At 38.9% G+C, this 22,040-nt stretch overlaps 1 protein-coding gene across 1 annotated transcript; it reads right to left on the bottom strand.

The window, feature by feature from the left end:
* Positions 1–18,681: 18,681 nt before the first annotated feature.
* Positions 18,682–19,252, bottom strand: LOC311618289 (transcription factor BTF3-like; the record flags this gene model as incomplete). The annotated part of the gene is made up of 1 exon (XM_084875707.1): positions 18,682–19,252. The coding sequence occupies one exon, from the start codon at positions 19,250–19,252 to the stop codon at positions 18,767–18,769; it is 486 nt and encodes a 161-aa protein (XP_084731833.1). The 3' UTR covers positions 18,682–18,766.
* Between the last annotated feature and the right edge of the window lie 2,788 nt (positions 19,253–22,040).

Below are 22,040 nucleotides of genomic sequence, written 5' to 3'. Positions count from 1 at the left end.
ACCTGGACTCATGGGTGGGAGGTGTCTAGAGAATGACAGCAATTATTTCTTGAAATTTAGATTAAGGTGAGCCCTAACCTACAGAACCAGACTAGTTAGTACATGACACTTGCTGATGCAAATACTACATCAACCAAAGTCACTTAATCAGAATGAGAAATAATGCATTGATTCATTTATTAGGAAATCTAGGGGTACAGTAGACTTCAGGTGGATGATCTGAATGATACCATGAAGTCTGTCTCCCTTTCCTCAATTCTTAGCTCTACTTCTCTTTATTTGTCAATATCTTTCAGTCCCAAAACAATTGGCTTCTTTCATATGATTATGGGATAGGTGACAAGATCCCCTGGTTTTCATTGTCCTTACCACCCAGCACACGGACCATTTCTGACCAGTACATCTTTACTCTATTATGGGCCCATTGATGAATGTGGACTTGCACAGGTCCTGCAAGTTGTGGTCTTTCTTTATCTACCTCCTTCCTGACTTTCTCTTTAGCCATGTTCTGGATGCCATGGAACTGCTGATTATGAAGCCTTTCCCTAAACCTGTCCCCTGTAACCCAAGCTCTAATACTTTACCTGATTTATGTCAGCTTGACCTTGAACCATACTTCAGAGGAGCTGTGTTGTTGCTCACTGAGAGGCCCAGATGTGGTTCTACAGCTTTCCATTCCAGTTTTCTGCCTCTCTCTTTTCCCCTACATTTCTCACTTTCCTTCTGCCCAAAGATTCCCAGATTCTGGAAATTTAGAATCTATGCTGTTTGTTCCCTTTCTCTGTCCCATGCTTCTTTTAACAAATCCTCAGGAGAGCTTCCTCTTTTCCCACAGTGTGATCATCATGGCAGTGGGCACTCACAGCCTCATGTGACAAAGTCTACTGCCATGGCAACTTTAGTATCCAAGTCAGCTAAGCCTTACCTTCTGTGGTGGGAGCACGAGACTGCCATGTTACTTGCATGCAAAAGAACATCCATTCATAACTTTTTTGAAAATTAGAGAAAATACTGGTCCCACTCTTTAGTAGCTTTCCTCCTCCATGAGCCACCAGGGTAGTAAAAAATATAACAAAGGAATATTTAGACATATATTGAAAAAGTTGGACTGCTGGCAAGATGGGGTAACTTGTTCAAACCCTAGTTTGCTCTATTTCCCCCTTTTTATGCTTGCACTAAGCAGACCAGAGGCATAAGAGGAATTAATGTTTAACAAGTTGAATAACTGTCTGCTAATGAGTCCCCCTTAGGCTCTTACTGTAGTGGGTGTCATCTGTAAATGTAGTGTTTTGTGGAGGCTTGAAGGCCTCTAATGGCATATCATAAATATTCTTTGAGAAATTAACAGAATAACACTGATCTCCTTTGAGCTCCTTGAAGACTCTTCAGTCACTAGGTTCTCAAGACTTACAGGGCCTTCCTGAATAATAGGTAGGCCCAGGACTTAGACTATCCATAGATTCTCCATTCTGTTCAGGAAATTGATACCCACTACAGCTTTATCTCAGATAAACCACCTGAGAGGACAAGAAGAGGGAGAATTCACATGTGTATTAGAAAGAACCGTGGTTTGTGAGAGAACATCAATGACTTAGTTTCTACTCACCAAGAATTGGGAGAACTTGGACAAATCACACCCCCTCTTTTATGTATAGATTTATCATCTGTACAATTAAGAGGTTGTTATTTCATAGTGGTAAAAATAGACCATTGTATCAACAATAGAACTGTCAACAGGGTGATGTGCCAGCTCAAAAAGTACCTAGTCACTAAAATGACTATAAGCTACTTGGACAAGTTACTATGTCTTTGTAATGTTTATCATTTGTTGAAAAAAAGTTAATAAGTGATCAAATAAATGAATGAGTTTGGGGTGGGGTACCTTGAGTCAAAAAACCCAGTGCTTTTTTCAGAACCAACGTGATGGTTCTGAAAAAAGCACTGGGTTTCTTACAGTGCTTTTATTTATAAGCACTTGAATAATCTCTTTCTTACAGTTCTCTTTATTTATAAGAGAGATTATTCAAGTAACCTCCATTCAAAGTCACATTTTACTTGATAGGTTGGCTTTTTAACAAATGATAATGAAACCCCTATTGTGTGTTGGGTACTGTTAGGGATGGTTGGGTGGGGAGAAGAAGAGAATTCAATGGGGACACAACACATACATCCTGTACCCATTTAGTTCACAGAATACTTCTATTCCCTTGACTACCACAATTTTTTCTACCCCTGGGTTTTCCAAGAGACATAGAAAGTAGAGAGAAATGTGATTAGTCACCTCAATTCCCTTTCCTTACTTTTGGGAGGCATTTCCCTCACCTGTGCCTTTTAAAGACATGGATGCACACACAAAGCTAGATTTATTCCATATCTACTCTAGCCTCCCTTTCTTCTCCTCCCCTCCCCAACTTAGGAAAGTCTGTGAACCTTAATTATGGAGCTCCCCTGGCAGACACTAGCTCAGCACCATGCTGAGCAAGTTAATGTTCCTGGGCATTGCTATTCTCCCACTTTTTGCCCGAATACTTTTCTTCCAGGTGAATTGAATGAATTATCCCTTAATATGCAGTTTCTCTGAAATCTCATACCCTCCAGTACAGTCCCTATCTTGACACACTGTATTAATGGTAGTAACTAGCTAGAAACACAAGTTTTATGGATCCTGAATCTAAGGATAAGCCAGGCCACACAATCCTGTGGAACTTACCAGAGACTCTGCTGTAACAAAAACAGAGTAGAAGTTAAGAACATCTTAATATCCAAAAGCTCAGAGGATTTCTTCTAAAGCTGTTTACTCCCTTAATATCATTGGCGATTCAAAACTCAATGTAATACAAGCAGTCACGAGAAACAGAACAAATGCCCAACAGGATAGAAGTCAGGTCTGTGACACCTTCACTAATAAGGGATGACAGTGAACAAGCAATAAAACAGGCTCCAGGACTTTTAGACATTTTTCACCTCTAATGTGTATGGCATTCCCTGCTTGGAGAGGGTGCTGCATGCTAGCATGGCAGACCAAAGGAGAATAGAGATCATTCTAAGGCGTTCTTCCAGATGAGTAACCCAGAATAGCACTGCTCAGCTGAGAATTACCACAGAGAGTTGGCAAGGTCTTCCAGGACTGTTTTGCCCAAGATTTTAATCGCTGATAACCAGCAAGTGTAGCCTTAGGAACAAAGGAAAGAAGTCATCTTTGGTGTGGAGTCCCAAATATCTACTCCTTTGCTTATTAGCCTCCCTGACCTAGCTCTTCTCTTTGAATTAGCAAGAGTACATATTCAAAACCGAACACACTGGGACTCGGTGGGCTTTCATACTGGCCAGTCTCTTAGCCTGAAGTGCTTTTCCTCCAAAAATCTCAGGGTTGGCTCCTTCTGTCTCCCAGTCTCGCTCGTTCATTCTCTGGGTACAACCTTGAAAGGGTTGCCTCTGTCCCCTTACTCTGTTGTACTTGTCTTTGTCTTCCTAACCAATTAGTTGTTATCTGTCTCCGCATCTAAGAGGTAAATTTCAGTAAGGCACATCCTCTTTTTTTAAATAATTTTCCACACTATTTTCAGAGACCAGACAGTGGCTGACACATGGTGGGTGTTTAATAAATATTTGTTGAATGAATAAATAAATGAATCCATAGACTTTATAGTTTGAATTCGCCCATTGGTGCTCTTTCCTCTACAAAAACAAACAAACAAAAAAATCACAGTAAGAGTCAGAAGAAGGAAAGTATAAAACTAATTCTGCCTTTAACTAGCTGTGTGATTCTGGCAAAGTGAGCAAAACTTTCTTGGTCTCAGGTTTTTTGTAAAATAAATGCCAGTAATGTGGAGTTTTCACTCACTGGGTTTCCATGAGGATTTTTTTTCTTCCCCAAATGCTCTTGATATCCTGCACCACCCCTCGAGGTGGTGGCATGACTTGGGTGATTGATGAGATAGGCAGAGAAACTAGACGTGAATAGCTCAGCCCCTTCTCTTCACTGTGTTTTGGAATTGGCAGGCTTGCAGAAAGTACATGTTCTTGTCTGCTCTGGGCCATGCAGTAGTAACCTTTGTGATTAAATACATGCCCCTCTCTGGGGAGAGGAAGGGTTGTAGTGGTTCAGTGCTGCCTGTGGCTGAAGGCTGAGTCAGTCTAATCCTGGGCTGTGTTGGCAGACTTAGTATTATGCTTTCCTCCTATACAGCATTCTCCAACCCACCTTTTATCAGAAATAAATATTTTTATATCCATCTGCCTATGTTTTATTGATCTCAACTGGTTCAGAACTCTAGTAGGAAAAGAAGGGTATTATATATTGACTCACTTATAAAACAAAACAAAAAAGAATATATTTCCTCCATAGCACTAGATATAAATAAATAAATATCTATATTATGTTTTTTAATGAAATGTATATATTAATAAATATGGGCATATGTTTTTCAATGTGGACATATTATGAGTTCCTCATTTTCCCAAGAAGTATAAAGTGTGTTATAAATAGATATAGATATATAGAGATAGAGATAGAGATAGAGATAGAGATAGAGATAGAGATAGAGATAGAGATAGAGATAACTTAGATACATATGCTATACTCATAGAAAAAGGAGGGAGGGTATCCTAAATTATGTGTGTATATGCATTTCTTGCTCAAAGTAAATAGGGAAGGATGGTTACAAAATTGGGGAGTATGTTTTTAGAAAAATAGGTTAAAGCTGAAAATGGAAGGCCTAATTAACATGGATGGTCATCTAAAATAATTGGTTAGTAAAAGCCTGTTGTAAGAGATGGGTCAGTTACATTTTAAGAGAATTCAATATGTAAATTTTATACCTCTCCCACCATCACAACTAGATGACTCTACTAACTACAGTAAGATGCTTCTGAAGCATAATGGGGACACAAAAAAGTTAGGTGTGCCATCAGAGGAGCTGTAATGATGGGCATAGTAGGGGAATGCTGGAGAGGGGCTAACAGTGAGGAGAGAAGGACAGAAGGTGGAGGGGCTGTCAGTGCATCAGATGAAAGCCAGACATCTCCCTGTATTTGGTATCATGTCCATCTTGACCTGCTTATAAAAGGGCCAAGGAAGTACTCTGAAAGAGAATCAAGTGAAATACATCTGTCTTTTATTCAAAGTTGCAAAAAATTTTTCACACTGAAATTGGGACGTGTCTTACAATTGATGATGCATTCTATTTTAATTGGCAGTATTTTTTTCCTTGGTGTACATAACAGTGCATCTTAAAATTAATAAAGTCTTCAATTTTCAAAAATATAGTAGTTTTTTGTACAGTTTTCGATAACTTGTTATAGGTGAAAGAGCCAAAAACAGGGTTTAGTGAAGTTTGCTTCCTCAGCAAAAGTAAGTAAAAACATGTGCTCTGGTGTGCCACTGGTCAATCTTACTTCAATGGAATCTGGGAATATGTACGATGAGTTCATAAAGCTTGAATCCTTCTTTGCAGGAGTATCATTAAATGAGAAAAATCATAGAAAGTTTGTGTATACAGATGTGTTTTAGACTTCATTTATACTGAATCAAAAACATCCTAAAATATTCAAAAAGTAAAGCTTAATTGAATAGATTATGGAATATGTATGCAGTGAAACATTATACAGCCATTAACAGAAATTTTGAGTCCATACTTATTTATGTGGAAAATGCTAATAAGATATTGTTAGGTTGAAAATAGGATATAGAACTGCATATTTAGTATTTTCCTACTTTTGTAAAATATTCAACATGCATAGAAAAGACAGGTTACTAAATGCAGCAAAGTGCTGACAAATATTTTTTTTGCTGGTGGATAGTCAGGGAATTATTTCTATATATTATCCCTTATTTCCCAAAATTTTTAAATTAACATTGACCACTTTTATAACTATAAGCATTTTTATCCCCTTTCCAAATGTAGTTTGTTTTATCACCTCAGTCCCTCTTTCTCCTAACTCAAAAATCACCTTCTTTTGGCCACAAACTAACTCTTCCTTAAAGTTTTAGCCATCCTCTTAGCACAGTGAACCAAGGGCCATAAAAAATACCCTAACTCTAGATGACAAATGTCAGATTTCCTGGGCATTCAAGTCCAGAAATATATCTCTGACTACTCACTTTCTGAGGGTCTGTCTACACCCTGAGGAAACCCTGACCCGCACAGGAAAATGGCCCCTAAATACTTGTAATGGCAGATGGCATCTGATGCCAGAATTGAGACTGTAAAAATTCTCATTTGTTCTCTCTTATACTTGACCTTGGCCCATCCCTAGGCCCTGAAGAAATGTCATTGTCTGCTCTCTCTGAATTGTGGGAAGGAAGAAGAGGGCAAAATGCAATAAAGAGAGAATGTGGAGCATACCTAAGGGTTTTGCCTCAGGGAGGTTAACAAAAGCTCATCAAGGCATCCAGGAAAGGCAAAAGTTTCTGTAGTAAAGGAGGGGATGGAGAGATTTTAAGTCAAAACAAATAATAGGTAATAAGAAATAAAAAAGACTTCATGCAAAACAAACAGATAATATAAGATTCCTTCAATTCATCTTTGGAAATTAAGTACATAGGAAAAAACAAATCTCTTGCTTAGTACAGCTGTAAAAAGCAAAACTAGGGAAGCCCAGGCAATACTATAATTGTGTAACTGTCCACACCAACCCAATTTAATCTATACATCATGCTTCCATAAAGGTGCTTTAGAAAGTTAAAGCAGAACAGGACTGTTAATTTTTGTGTAGTCAAATCTTACAGCCATTTTCTAACTCTGACTCTCTCATAAATGGTTTGCAAATATATGTTTCATTCTTTGTCCTGTACTGTAATTGCCGATGATTAAACTGAACTCAGAACAGGTAAATCAGGATGCCCGGGGGTAGTGCCCACACATCTATATTTTTGAAAAGCTCCTGAGGCGATTCTAATGTGCTACAGGGGGCAGAACACTGACCTAAATTATTCATTACTAAGAAATAAGCAGGAAGAATCAAACACTTAACATTAAAATGGTAAACATAATTTCACTATTCAAACACAGGCTCAGTCACGATGGAAGAAAGAAAGAAAAGCTACAATTTGAATGCCAAATTATACACTGCTTTTATGTACATCTTTCCACTGAAAACTCAAAATAACCCTGTGAAGAAAACAGAGTAGGTTTTTCTTTCTTTCCTTTCTTGTAATTTTTAATTGTATTTCCCATTTACAGAGCAGTCATAGAGGCTCAGAACTACTTAAGGACTTGCCACACAGCTAGAGAGCTAGACAGCAGTGGAGTCCACACAGCTAGACAGCAGTGGAGTGCTCCTACTCAGTCAGGTGCCGACCATAGGAAATGCTCTTTTCATGGCCCAAGTCACCATACCAGTGATCCCCAGCATCTCTTCAATTATTGGCCCTCTTTCCATGGCTCTCTCTGTAACCATGGCTAGTGGTTGACTTTTATTTTTTATTTATTTATTTATTTATTTTTTATTATTATTATTTTTTTTTTGCATTCACTGTTATGCCCCAATACAAATGAGCACTGACATGTTAAGAAAGTGAAAATCAATGCCACTGATTAAGAAACTGTCCTCTAATTCGCCTATCTGACACTCAGCTTTCAAAGATGCACAGGTAAAAAATCTGTATCTGGCTTGACTGCTTATGAAAGAAATCCCTTTAAATATGGACATTTATTTGAAACCTTCAAGACAATGACAATGTTATTATTTGCTACTCTTTTACTCTGCTAAAGATATAAGTTTTATCAATCCTCACCAAAACACTGCATAAGATAGACATTCTTCTGATATCCTTTCGTAGGTAGGAAAATAACAGCATAGAGAAGTTAGGTATCTTACCCTAAGTCACTTCAGTTACTAACATTTGTCACTGACTCAAGGAGAAAGCTAGTCAGCCATGAGACTTTCCTTCTCTTTCCCAACAGTGTCTTGTAACTGGTGCCTATCCAATCTCTCTAAACTAGCAAAAGGAAGAGTGCATTGTTATCAGAATTCAAATACATGGGTGTCTCTTTTTATTTTTCATAACTTTGAAAATGGTGAGAGCCATGCCAATCCCCACCCCTGTGCATACAAGTCGTGCTGGTTGAGAGCCTTCTCTGATCTCACTCAGGCCTTCAGCGACTCTCATGCTTTTGAAAGCTTGCACTGTGGCTCCACTTCAGGTGTCATATGTACTGGAAGAGTTGGCACAACCCTATGAACCTCTTGAGAGAGAGATCATGCCTTTTAATCTTCTCACTCCAATGCCTCTCTTTGTACACTTACAAAGATAGGGAACAATTAACTTCCAGAGCAAAAGGTGGATAGAGAACCTCAAAAACAAGATCTCAGTTTAAGGCTTTAAAACTAATTCTATATGGATTAGAATGGGGGGTTGAGGACAAATATGTGATACCTTGATCAATGAAGAAATTAAAAAAATAATTCTATAATCAAATTCCTTTAATGTCAAGATGGTCTAATGTAATAAAAATATACTCATGCAATCATTAAATAAATTTGGGTTGAAGAACTTGATAACTTATCAAGGGCAAATGACAAGCAAGAAAAAAGTTAAGAATTGTACCAAAAATATATTCTACTAATGATTTCAGCTTTTTAATAATTATCTAGAGAGGAAACAAAGAAAATCATGGATTTTTCCACTAATCGAAGTTTTAAGTGTTTCTTTTCAATGTTAATTTAAGTTTAGGGTGTTTTTTTATTTTATTTTATTCTCCAGCCAACGCTTTTATAAAAGCAAACAGTATGGGAATGTATAAAAATTTAGTTGCTTTTTAAATTAAGAACCAAAGATATGCTTTTATAGTCAGTAAAATAATATGCATAATGGTAAAGAAAAGAAGAGAGAGAAAAAAAGCTAGGAAAGAGGAAAAAGGATAATTGAGAAAGTAATGGAAAATAGAAAGAGAAAATGCAATGCATAGGAATTACTGAGAAGCAGTACCAGAACAAGGGAGGGAGCAATGAGAGAAAACTCCACATTTTCTAACCTCATAATAACCCCCATTCTAAGAAACCCCCTAAAAGTATTTGAAATTTAGTAATACATACAATTTCAACTACTAGATGAACATTTCCTTCTCATCATATAAGAATAGACCCTATTTTTTTTCAGGTTTCTGAGCTCTTTAGCCCTTAACATCCATTCTCTCTCTCTCTCCCTCTCTCACTATACCCCTCTATTTCTCTCTCCTTCTACATTTTTCTTTCATGTTCTGTCGTGAGGACATCTATTTAATATATTTTCTTATAAAACAGGAACTCTAGTTGTATTGTGAGAACTTTTTTAAAAATAGCTGCATAACTCCATCCTACCTAATAAAAGAGTAATATGTAAATTAACCGTCACTCTGCTACACCCACAAGCCATGCCCACCAGCCAATCAGAGCGAGTATGCTAATAACCCCAAATGAGATAGCTACAGCCACAGAGAGCAGGAGGGAGACTTGGGTTTCCCAGGAAATGGCTGAAGCCAAGCTTTCTGCCTGCCCTTGCCAGCCTAGGCCTCCACTCAAGGCTACAAAGTTTCAATTATAGAAGGTAAACAAATCCAAACAGGAACAGCTGCCATCATGGAGCGAGCAGGAGGCTTGTCTCCGCTCCAGGCTATAAAGTTTCAATTGTAGAAGGTAAATAAATTCCAGATACCAGAGCCTCCACTTGGTTCACCAGGGGCATGGCCGGCCTGCAAACCAACACAGGCCTCTCACTCATGCTGTCACACACTTCAAGGGAACCCCCACCCTGATCCGGGACATCCTTCAGGGCAAACCAGCTGGCCCCCACCCATGCACCAGGCCTCTATCCTATTTAATAAAAGAGTAATATGCAGATTGACCATCACTCCAACACACAATAGCTGCCCCCATGTGGTCAAAGATGGCTGTCCCCATGTGGACACAAGATGGCCACCACAAGATGGCCAGCAGGGAAGGACAGTTGGGAGGCACCAGACCTACAAGGGAGGGCAGTTGAGAGGGACCAAGCCTGCAAGGAAGGGCAGTTGGGGGCAATCAACCCTGTAGGGGAGGCAGTTAGGGGTGACCAGGCCAACAAAGGAGGGAAGTTGGGGGCAAACAGGCTGGCAATGGATCATTTAGACATCAATCAGGCTGGCATGGCAGTGGTTAGGGGGTGATCAGGCTGTCAGGAAGAAGTGGTTAGGGGCAATCAGGAAAGCAGGCAGGCAAGCATTGGGACCCAGCAGTCCTGCATTGTGAGAGGGATGTCCGACTGCCCGTTTAGGCCCGATCACACTGGATTGGCCCGTTTAGGACCCCTTCCCTTGAGGGGTCCCAGACTGCAGAGAGTGCAGGCTGGGCTGAGGGACACCCTCCCTCTCCCCACCCTGTGCACGAATTTAGAAAAATAAAATATACCAGAAGTTTCTGTAGTTTAGAAAATGTTTTCAGCTTTAAATAAAGGGTAGTCAGAGACTAGCTCTGGTCTCTTGGGTAGGGGTCTACCCCCCTGAGATAAGTGAAAGGAACAAGAATGTGAGCCTCTGGGTGTTGCAGTGTGTTCGGTTGGAGGGCCAAGACCACCTACATAATTTGTGACAAGGAAGACAAAATGCAAATGCAGGGCTCCTGGTTCAAAAATTAATAAGAACTTCAAGTTGGTGACAGCAGAGCATTCAACTAAACATGAGCTCCTTCTAAGGACTCTGTCCTGTACGACTGCACATATGACACTCGTGAAGCCTATCTGTGGAAAGCTTTATCTGGTCGGGGCCACTGGCTGTCACAATGGGAAAATGCAGGGATAGCCAGTGTGCTCTTCTGATGAGTGACTGTCTCAAAGTGTAGACAAGTCACAAGCTGCCAGTGGTGACTGAGTCTAAATGTTATTAGAGATAAAAGAGTATAGACATGAAAGATGAAGAAAAGAAAGAAGATTAACAATGTGACTTTACACTTTGCCAGCAACATTCAGCCAGGAGTCAGACCCAGAGACCACAGAATGTCAATTCTAATTTAGTAGCATCTCTTTCTTTTTAATAGCCACAGTTGCTGACCTACATTTAGCAATAAGAACTTTCTTAAATATTAGTAGGCATGCAATATGAATGATGGTGTGAGAGGGCCTTAGAAATTCAAAAGCAACAGAAAATGTGGATAGCAAAGGTTTATTTGGCTTTCAATGAAGCATGAGTCTCTTATAGTTTAGCTCAGTGGTCAGCAAACTGTGGCTCGTGAGCTACATGCAGCTTTTTGTCCCCTTGAGTGTGGCTCTTCCATAAAATACCATAGCCTGGGCGAGTCTATTTTGAAGAAGTGGCGTTAGAAAAAGTTTAAGTTTAAAAAATTTTGCTCTCACCGAAACAGGTTTGGCTCAGCGGATAGTGCATAGGCCTGCGGACTGAAAGGTCCCAGGTTCGATTCTGGTCAAGGGCATGTGCCTTGGTTGCGGGCACATCCCCAATAGGGTGTGTGCAAGAGGCAGCTAATCGATGATTCTCTCTCATCGATGTTTCTAACTCTCTGACCCCTCTCCCTCTCTGTAAAAAAAATCAATAAAATATATTTACAAAAATATTTTTTTTTTTAAATTTGGCTCTCAAAAGAAATTTCATTTGTTGTACTGTTGATATTTGGCTCTGTTGACTGATGAGTTTGCTGACCACTGGACTTTAGCCTATTAATTGGCTGAGCCAAGAAAACAATATGCGTTACTTATAATGCCTCCCTAACCTCCCCCAGAGGCCATCGTGAAGATCACTTGCAATAAGACCTGCACTAGGACCTGCTAAACTCTAACCTCCAACACAATTGGAGGCAGTGCTGCTCGAAGAAGAAAATTCTGAAGCCAGAATCAAAAGACTTGCATATTCCACCAACTTCATAATCTACTTATGAACCTTCAGACAACTCGGATCCTTTTTGAGCCTCAGTTTCCTCTCCCATAAAATAGAAATAATACCTTTCTATTTAACTCAAAGTAGCATAATGTGCATTGAGATTTTATTGAACTGTTAAGTATTGCACAAATTTAAGGCATTATCTCAAAAAGAAGTTGGCCCTCTTGAGGTCACCTCTGAAACTAAAGATTTAAAGCTCAGAGTCATAAAATTTCAGTCTCTCAGAGATTAACAACAGAAGATAAAGTTGTATTTCAACCTATGCAAGAAAAGATCTTTGCCCATGATTACAGAGATAGTGGCAACATAAATAAAGCATTTTCCTGGGTGTTTTTGTTTATCCCCCTGTTTGATCCATATGGTCATCTGCACTTTATCAACAGTAGTAAACACAAAAGGGAAAGAAAACCATACATGGGAGAGCAAGCCAGGCAATCAGTGTTTTCTCCCATAGTACCTCACATAGGCTAGACCTTGCCAAGCAGAATAGGAAGTTTTTTTTCCTGTTACCTGGCAAATCAGCTGAGCTGCAATCTCTCAAAAGTATTTTTAGATGCAATATTTACCCTCAAGAATATTTTAAGTTCTCTCAACACCTCCCCATCTTTCCACCACCCACTCCGTTTTCACTGCATCTCTCATCAACCCTCTCTCTGCACCCACACTATGATACAGGCCGAGAACAAAATGGACCAGTTGTAAGGGGCTGGAAATGTAATGGGAAAAAACAAAGGAGAGAAGTGATAAGATACTTAAGGAACTGATGCCAATTTTCCAAGAAGGATCCATAATAAAGGAAGGTTAGGATTATCTGTTGATCTCTACTTTTAGCATTAGATAAGAAAGCAGAGAGTTGTTAACAGCCACCTAATTCATAGGATAAGAAACCAGGCCAACATTTGGTGGCAAAGTCTTAGCTATAAATCCATGTGTGCATTTGTTTCCCAAAGTGTCACCTGAATGAGTATCTCTCTTTTAAAGAACATGATTGAATTTGTGGATTTAAATACTGGCTATCACCTTGTGGAGAAATAAGACTACTGGGATTGGCCAAAAAGATAATTTCAAGTGTAAGATAATTTCAAGTGTAAGTATTTTAAGTAACAAATAATACCTACTATGAGATCATGTCTGTTGCCTGGAGAATTCCAAGTACACTGGCTGTGCTGATCTCTCCACAGAGAGGGTGGAGTTGAAATCTCAGAATTCACTGAAGAGGAAGCCCTGAAATTCCTTTGACAATGAGCAAAGCCTGTCTTTTGACAGCTGACAGAGAAATTGCATGTTTGAAAATGTACTACCAGTAGGAAATACCTTGGTTGGCAGCAATCAAATCTCTGCTTGGTACTACTTCATCTGCAACTCCATAGTCTATCACTCTTTCCTCTCACCCCCGAACCTTAAACATCGACCTGAGTTTTCACTCCATATTTCACTTGTTTGTTTACAAACTGGATCTCTATTCTAGGTTCTTCAAGGGCAAGGACTGGTCTGGGTCATTATTGTCTTTCCAGTGCCATGCCTCGTGCATAGTAGATCTAAACAATGTTAAGTGAAAGAAAGTTGGGATGGCCAGGAGACTTTATTAGGGGAAGTGTATATACTGAACTATAGGTGATGTTCTGTTCCTCTGTCAGAGAACCTGGAGTGTCATGCTCAGTGTTAGCATATTTAGAGCATTGGGGAATTAGAATTAGTCACTGCTGGCGAGCAAGATGGGCAGTTGAGATAGAAAATGATTGGCAAATCTGAAAAGCACGGCAAATGAGGAACAAATGAAAGAACTGGGAATGATTAACTTAACTAAAAGAAGATGAAGGAAAGACCTGGTTATTCTCTTTGGATATTTAAATAGCTGTCAAGTAGAAAGTAGTTAGATTTGTTCAATGTCACCCCAGAGGAAATTAAGGGCAATAATTAAAAAGTAGATTTTAGTTCAACTAAAGAAAAACTATATATATACAGACCAGATCAACCATAGTGGGGAAAGAGTGGATTGCCTCTCTTTGAAGTTACAAAAACAAAATGGCATAATCAGGCTGCTAAGATTCCTTCCAAGGTAGAGTTTCTAATTCCTACACAGTAAATGCAAATGCCTCTGGAACCATGGGTGTGAATTGCACTAGGGAATGGGTGATGCCAGCTTCTTTCCTAGACCTGGGCTTTCCCGGGTGGCAGAGCGCAGGAAACAGCATGAAGATGGAGCCAAGTCTCCAAAAGGCCAAAGAAGACTGGTACTGCTAAAGATGAATTTTTGTGGCACCATTTTGCCTACTGCCTCTCTTAGTCATCGAAAGCAGCTAAAAACAAAGAGGGTAACTTAAAAAATATAGTTGGAATTTGAGGAAAATGCACATCTTGAATGTTAATATTCCAAAGAGCTGCAATCACACATCTGTTTTCTTGTTTGGTTTACAATTGAGGGAATGGGAACAGAGGACCCCATGAAATTGAATGACACTTCACATTGATAAGCATTTCAAAACAATATGGTAGCAATTTCAGGAACACATTATACTCTCAAGCTGCATAAAGAAAGAGCAAATAATATACCCTTTAATGTTTAACTTTAATAATGATCTTACTTGTTACAAATACAGCATTTCACACTGAAAGTCCAACTGTGTTTCAGTCCAGTAATATAAGACACCATTTATAAAAATGATAATTGAGTTTAACTATGTTCTTGTTTTATTTTCCATTTATCATGTGAATTGCTTCTAAATAAGATTGTCTTACTTCACTAATTTGCATAATTACTGAATTATAGCATGGGAATCCAAATAACAAACTTCTGATAATATCATTTCAGATTCACTGTGACATTGTTTTGAAAGTGAGAAAAATTGATATACAATTAAGTTAAGAGTAAAAGTATATAAGCTAATTAGGTTGCCTTTGAGTCTTCAAAATATAAAAGGGTTATTTGGGTCAGAACAATGAATGGATTTTTATGCTCAGATGCTGAACAGCTTGAAAACCAAAGAACAACTGGTTAGTTCTATAACATTTTAGAAGAACAATAAGTCTGGTTTTGACAGAGGAGGAGCCAGGTGGAGTCTTGTTTTGTTTTGTTTTTTAATAGAATGAAGATCCTTGATGAGAGAGGAGAGAGGTCTTTTATGAAGATCTAAAAATACCTGTACAGATGTATTTCGATTTTTCAAACAGCACCGGATCAAATTAGCTTGACAGTCTCTGGTCCCAGTCAGAAAATCCTGATGCCTTGTTTGAGTTCAGAGCTTCAGCAAGTGCAAACATTTCACTCAGCTCAATCTTCAAATAGGTGGGCGAGATAGAAGAAGTGGATATGGATACAAAGCTACAAACTGCTATTTAGTTATCGGACGTTGTTCAAAGAGCCACGCAGCAAATGTCCCTCTTTGGAAAGGAGACTGCTGAAAGAGAACAAGGCTCACCGACAAAATAAATCCCAGGGTCTGTCTTGGGCGAGCAGATAAACAAGGGCCCGACTGATTAAGTGTCTTTCCTGACGTCGTGGAGACAACGGCAGAACAATCGCAGAGACAAAAACTACACCTCTCTCTCCTGCCTCCCTTGTCCTCTTATTAATCATCTGGGACTTGAAAGCTCGGTAGCAGCAGCCCTGCCTAAAATATTGCTTGTTTCCCTAAGATGACACCCTGGAAGCTGAGAAGCGCTGTGTTATCACCCAGCCGTCCTTTCCTTTCAGTCGTGATTTGAATAAATCTGTGACTTTCACAAGAAAAGAATGTCATGGCTGAGGGATGAAACATAAAAGATAAGTTTTGTATTTCCCATAGAATCGTGGCAGAATCTTTTTTTTTTTTTCTGGTACTTAACCAAGTGACATGGATTCTCTGAGAAGAGCTCAATGCTGTTTCACACACTCTGGCCCCACTCTCTACCAGATGAAGATTCTTATTTGTCTGTTGCTGGGTCCAAAGACATCCCCCACAGCTGCTGGGAATCCTGTTGCCTGGGTAAAAGAATAGGGCATGTTTCATGGGAGCTATTAGTATGGGCTGTTAGTCTGTTGTGAGGCACAAGGCCAACAGCTGGATGCAAATGGCAGGTTCTGGGCCAGCTGAAACTCTCTGCTTTTCAAGTTTTGCATGTTTGCACACACACATAAACACATGCACACATGCAAGCACACACAACTAGCTTGGGAATGTTAAACAGCTCCAGATTTATTTTTTAATCTAAACTAAAATGTTTAATGTGGCCTAAAGGTTTGGCAGAACCAGGCAAGCCTGCTCCTTCTTACCACAGGCTGGAGGCATCTGGCCCAGGCCTAAAACTGCTGGCATTTCGTGGGGATGAAGGGCTTGGGAGGACATGCCTGCTCTTCAGCTGGGTGATGGAGAAAGGAAACAACTTAGGCCATCACAGCATCTGAGTGGTTATCTATTCAAGCTCAGAATTTTTTAGAAAAAGAAACTGCAGCCTAAAGCACATAGTGAATCAAGGACAAAACCTGGATCAGAACCTATATGTCCTAATCAGGGCCAGATTAAGGTCATCAGAGAGTCTAATAAACTCTAAAATGATTGTAGTGACAGCCGCATATGTCATTCAAAATAAATCAGTAAGCCAAGGCTAATGAGGTGCTGTGATGTTTTAATTTTTCCCATGAGGATTAATCAGGAATTTCTTTGGGGAACTATCTTCTATCAAATGCCTCCAGAAATATTTTCTCCTGTCATGAGATTGCTCTACTTTGCTGGTACTCAGAGCCTGCTCTCCTGCTTATTGGGAATGCAGCTCTTCTCTGACCCTTGGCCTGAGCATGTCCATGCCACTCTCATCATCCTCATCCATCACCCTTGAGTCATGGACCACCTGGGCTGGCAGGTCCCCTCTTCTAGCCTGCATCCATGGGGTTCTCATCCTTGCCTTGAAAGCTCCAGTGAGGACAACACATTATCTTCCAGAATACTCAGTTTCATTTCTGGATAATGGCTCTGATTACTAGAAGATTCTTTCCTTTGTTAATTTGAAATCTGACTTGCTACTTAATAACATTGGCCCTTGAAATTCATGTACAGAACTTTACATTCATCTATTAAATTTTATTTATTATAAAACCACAAAGATAATTGTAAATTTTACCATTAACTATTCACCCCAACTTTGATTCAATCACCAATATTATAACTGACCAAGAGTCATCAAATGTAATGTAATAAGATAGATAGTAAATATTTTAGGCTTTGAGGTCATAGTGTCTCTGTAGCAACTACTCAGTTCTACCCTTATAATACAAAAGCAGCCAGATACAATATGTAAAAGGTGCAGGGGTATTGGCTGTGTTCCAATAAAACTTTGTTTATAATAATAGACAACAGAAAAGATTTGGAAAACAGGCCTCAGTTGACTGACCCCTGATATATTCAATTCCACTGTAAATATTGTTCTCATTGAGACAGACAGAAGCAAAATAAGAACTAATGGATTTTGCTTTCCCACTCTCAACTATCAACATTTTATCCTTTACTATCTCCTATTTTGCCTCTTCACTCCTTCACTTTCCACGTTTCCTCATTTCTCTTCACAGCTCTTTTGATTTCTATTTGGTTAGTACTTCATGTCTTTTTAGTACTAACACTTATTCCTTATGGAACACAGTTCTGTTCATCATCAGATGAATGATGTTAATCTGAATGGTAAAAAAAAAGATTCTATACATACCAATATCTCTCTTTTGCCTTTTAGCTGAACATGATACCACTTGCCTCATTTTCTATATTTGCAAAGACTTACCCAGAGTCCTGTTCTTTATATGGCCATACCACCTTCCTTGTGGCCTTTGTAGATTATCAGAGCCATTTTCATGGCTCTGACCTGAATAGGAGCCATGTATTTGGTACAAATACCACAATGAGCTCTGTTTACGGATGATGCTCGATGGCTCTGTCCTGCTTCTTCATGTCTAGTGTGTTATGAGTAGAGGTATTAATGGTCTTTCGTTTGGACTATCTTTGCAAGGATGTTTTTGTCTGATAATGTCTCCCTTGAGGCAAAGTTTGGGCAGGGTAGGTTTCTTGGGCTATGCTAGCAACAAATATAACTTACAGGTGTCAGTTAAGCTGAAGAAGCTTGGGAATAAAATTTGTTTTATTGCGTCACACTGTGGAAACTGGACTCTGGGAAGTGAGATACATGCTAATACTTTGGCTGCTGCTATTGGTGTAAGCAATAAACTGTTCTTTGTCTCTGACCCAAGGGTCTTGTGTTTTCTACTAGCCTCTATGAAATTGAGGCAGGCTAAGTTGGTAGCTTGCAAACATGGTAGAATCTCAGGATCTGAACTGTTCTTGACATACTACATCTCCCTGAGAAGGGAGAAATATGGGAAGTGAGATGGACTAGAAATTAATGTACAATATAGCAGAGCAGAGCTATGCAAGGTTACTTAAAAGACAGTGGCTATTCTCAAGCTGTAACTCTACCCTTTCCAATAGTACAAGAACATAAGTGGTAAGAGTGGTATTACAGGAATAACTTTGAACTTTCTCCACTTTAAAAAAAATGTAAATTTTTTCCAAAAGGCAATACTATAATTACTACTACCGTAGTAACAATTTACTTGCAATATACTTTTCAACCAGGTCACCTCTCCACGGTCAAGAAAAGTTGACATAGAATATATTTGGCCTACCACAGGTAGTTTTATTTTATTTTATTTTTTTCTTTATTAACCTGTTTCAAATTTTATTCCCAAGCTTCTTCAGCTTAATTAGCTGCAAAAAATGATTTATGTATAAGCAAAAACTGAAAAGAGCTGCAATGTCCAGGGGCATTGGGCTAAAAAATATTAGAGATCTAGATTTTATCAGATCCATAAACAAAATTTGAAAAAGCAGTCATAATATAAAATAGCAGCTCCCAGAAACTTCTTCAAGTTTATCTTCTTCAGAAGTTGACTCAATTCAGTTTGCTTCATTCTTGGAAGCCTCATCAAAATTCTCCACAAGATCTGGAACTTCATCATCATCATCCTCTCCAGTAGCAAGTGGTGCTTTTCCATCCACAGATTGTTTGGGCAGAGCTTCAGCCAGTCTCCTTAAACTAGTCAGACTGTCTGCCCCAAGCTGGTTTAAGATGCTGGGTAGCATTTCTGTCAGCTGCTTTGTCTCAGCATGGCCGGTAATGGTGAAAGTATTCGCTGCCAGAGATGCCTGAACTTTAGGGTTGTTAAAGTGGATCACTGTTCCTTGGTTTGTAAACATATTTACCTCTTCAATACCAGAGATATTGTTTACCCCCAACTTCTTTAAGGAGAACTGAAGTTTTTTATCATCTGCTGTAGCTGTTCTGTGAACCTTCTTCTTTCTAGGAGCAGTTCCTTTCCCACCAATGCGCACTTGTGCCTGCAGTTTGGTGAGTTTCTCTTGGTTCATAATAGTTTCTTCCATCTTGGAGAGGAAACGGGGCCGTGCGGGGGACTAGGGCTGACGCTCAGGGGGTCTAGGGCAGGCCAGCTGAGAATCCACAGGTAGTTTTAAAGGCACAACAACAACAGAGAGAATTCTGTGTGTTTTAAGATATATATATCTTAAGCAACAGTCCAACTGGTAGCAATGATGTGAACTGACCACAAGGGGGCAGATGATCAACGCAGGAGCTGTGGTGACTTGGCAGCTGTGGTACTCAGGTGACACACCCAGAACCAGAGAGGAGGGAGATCAGGCTGCATCACCTGAGAACTGCCCTCTCACAATCCTGGACCCCTCAGGGGATGTCAGAGAGCCAGTTATGGCCCCATCTCCACAGACAGGCAGAGGGACCCAACAGGTGCACAAATCTCTGCACTGGGCCTCTAGTAGGATATAAACATGATCAGGCAGTCTGCTCCCTCCCCTTCTTCTGTTCTGTCAATAGATAGTGAACTACTCTCTGTGTGAAAATCATCTATGTTTAGCGTAAGGATAGAAGGTGTTGGGGTGGGAGGGGTAATGATGAGAAAAATTCTATTAAGGAGTTCATGATTAGAGAACTAAAATGCACATAATACTATTAGGAAGTGAAATAAACCCAAAATGATGTTAATTTGACTTGAATTAGTTCATGTGTGCAAACAGGAGGAAGGGTTGCTGGGGTCTGAGGAGAGATTTTGTCATGAGATGAAGGCAGGTGAGAGTCGCCTGGAGTTCAAGGGCAAAGGGAGCGAGTTTTGAAGCAGCAACATTTTTGATTGTTCACAAAGATGAAAATGAAAGTTAGGAAGTACACATTCATGGAGAATGATAACTAAGTGGAGGATAAGTTGACCTGGGCCTAAGTCCAGTTCTGTGAGTAACTAGCCATCTGTTCAGACCATCTCAGCCTCTATTTATCTTTAACAAAGGAAGTGAATTAGATGATCTTTTCAAAAACACTCTGTACTTGTCTTTCAGAAATAAGAAGCAAACTAATTTAACAATCCAGAATGTTAATATTGAGTTATAATAAAAATTATATTGAAAAGATGGGCTGAGCAGTTAGCAGAAGGTGAAGACACTATTACTGAATTTAAGGACCAATTGGGAAACACTACTGGGCCTTGAGCAAGGATGACAAGATTAAAATATCTGTGGGATGCAATCGAAGAAATTACCCAAGAGGGCTTTCAGAATAACTATAGTTAATCTTAGACTTTTACTTCAAAAGACTTGTAAAAGTTACATTTCCATCTACTCAAATGAGAGTGATAATTAAAATATCAATTAAATTATTTCTCCTATTCTTTGCCTGCATAGTACAATAGAAGAGTTTGAGACACAAAATTATTAAGAGATGGAATTGATGACTCTGTACGGTTTAGGGTGATTTTTAAACTGGAGTACTTTAAAGTCACTGGCCATTACATACTAGTATTTCTTAATACTAACTGATTGGCATTGCTCTGTGTATTGTTCACCAGCCAGAATTTAGCTTTATTTTAAAAGTCTATGATCCATAGTTATATCAAGAAATAAATGAGTTCTCTTTTTCTGTACCATTGTCTCATCTTACCACAACTATCTCCAAGAGGACATCAGAACTTCGGTAAATGTCCCCATTTTCCTAATCAATTGTGGGCCTGTTTGTTTAGAAGTCTGAAGAGTCTTTTGGTACCTTACCTAATGTCTTGAATAGAAATAGAAAGGACTGGGTGATGCCCTATTTTAATAGCATATTTTCCTAAAGAGGCTAGAACTTCCTAAAGAGGCTAGAACTTTCCTAAAGAGGCAGAACAAGCCAGGCTGCCCTCAGACAGTCATATGAGGCCATCTTGCAAAGCCCAATAACCTTCTTAAAGATTATTGGGGAACAAAGAAATGCACATACTTCTGGAATGCATTTTTGGTGTCCTCATAGCTAAGATAAGCAAATATTTACTAAGTGTTTCCAATAAGCCAGGTTTTTTTTCACAAAATTATATTTTTATTGAGATTTAATTGGCAAATATAAGATTATATTAGTTTCAGGTGTACAACGTAATTATTCAATATTGTATGTATTGAGAAATGATTTTCACAATAAGTCTAGTTAGCATCGTCCCCACACATGATTACAATTATTTTTATGGTGACAACTTTTAAGATCTACTCTCTCAAACTTTCACATATGCAATACTGTATTATTATCTATAGTTACCATGCTATATATTACATTCCATGACTGATTTATTTTATAATTAAAAGTGTTTAGCCTTTGACTGCTTTCACCTATTTTGCCCATACACAACCCCCAATCCTGGCAACCACTAATCTGTTTTCTGTTTCTATGAATTAAATATTTACTGGGTAGAGTTTTTGTTTTTTTAGGGGGGAAGGTTGATTTATTTTTACATTCCACAGATGGTATTTGTCTTTCTCTGCCTGGTTTATTTTACTAATAGCATAATGCCCTCAAGGTCCATCCATGTTTTTGCAAATGGCAAGATTTCCTTCTTTTATGAGAGAATGGTATTCCATTTTTCATATACTATTATTTTCTTTATCCATTCATCCATTGATAGACACTTAGGAAACTTCCATGTTCAAAATATGATTTTGTCACATTAAATCTCATTTGTTATTCCATTTTACAGATGGTGATGATCAAGATACACTACCTAAAATCTATGACAAATATCTGAGCTATAGTAGTAAATCCAGAGCATAGGAACAGGATATTAAAGAAATATTTTAAAAAAAGATTTAAGATGATGCAAGTGAGTGAGGTTTGTTCTAGTAGACA

This window comes from Pipistrellus hanaki (genome assembly GCF_964339955.1).
Source record: "Pipistrellus hanaki genome assembly, chromosome: 2".
Taxonomy (NCBI): Eukaryota; Metazoa; Chordata; class Mammalia; order Chiroptera; family Vespertilionidae; genus Pipistrellus; species Pipistrellus hanaki.
Note: the sequence above shows the minus strand (reverse complement) of the source record. Positions and strands in the feature narration are given on the sequence as shown.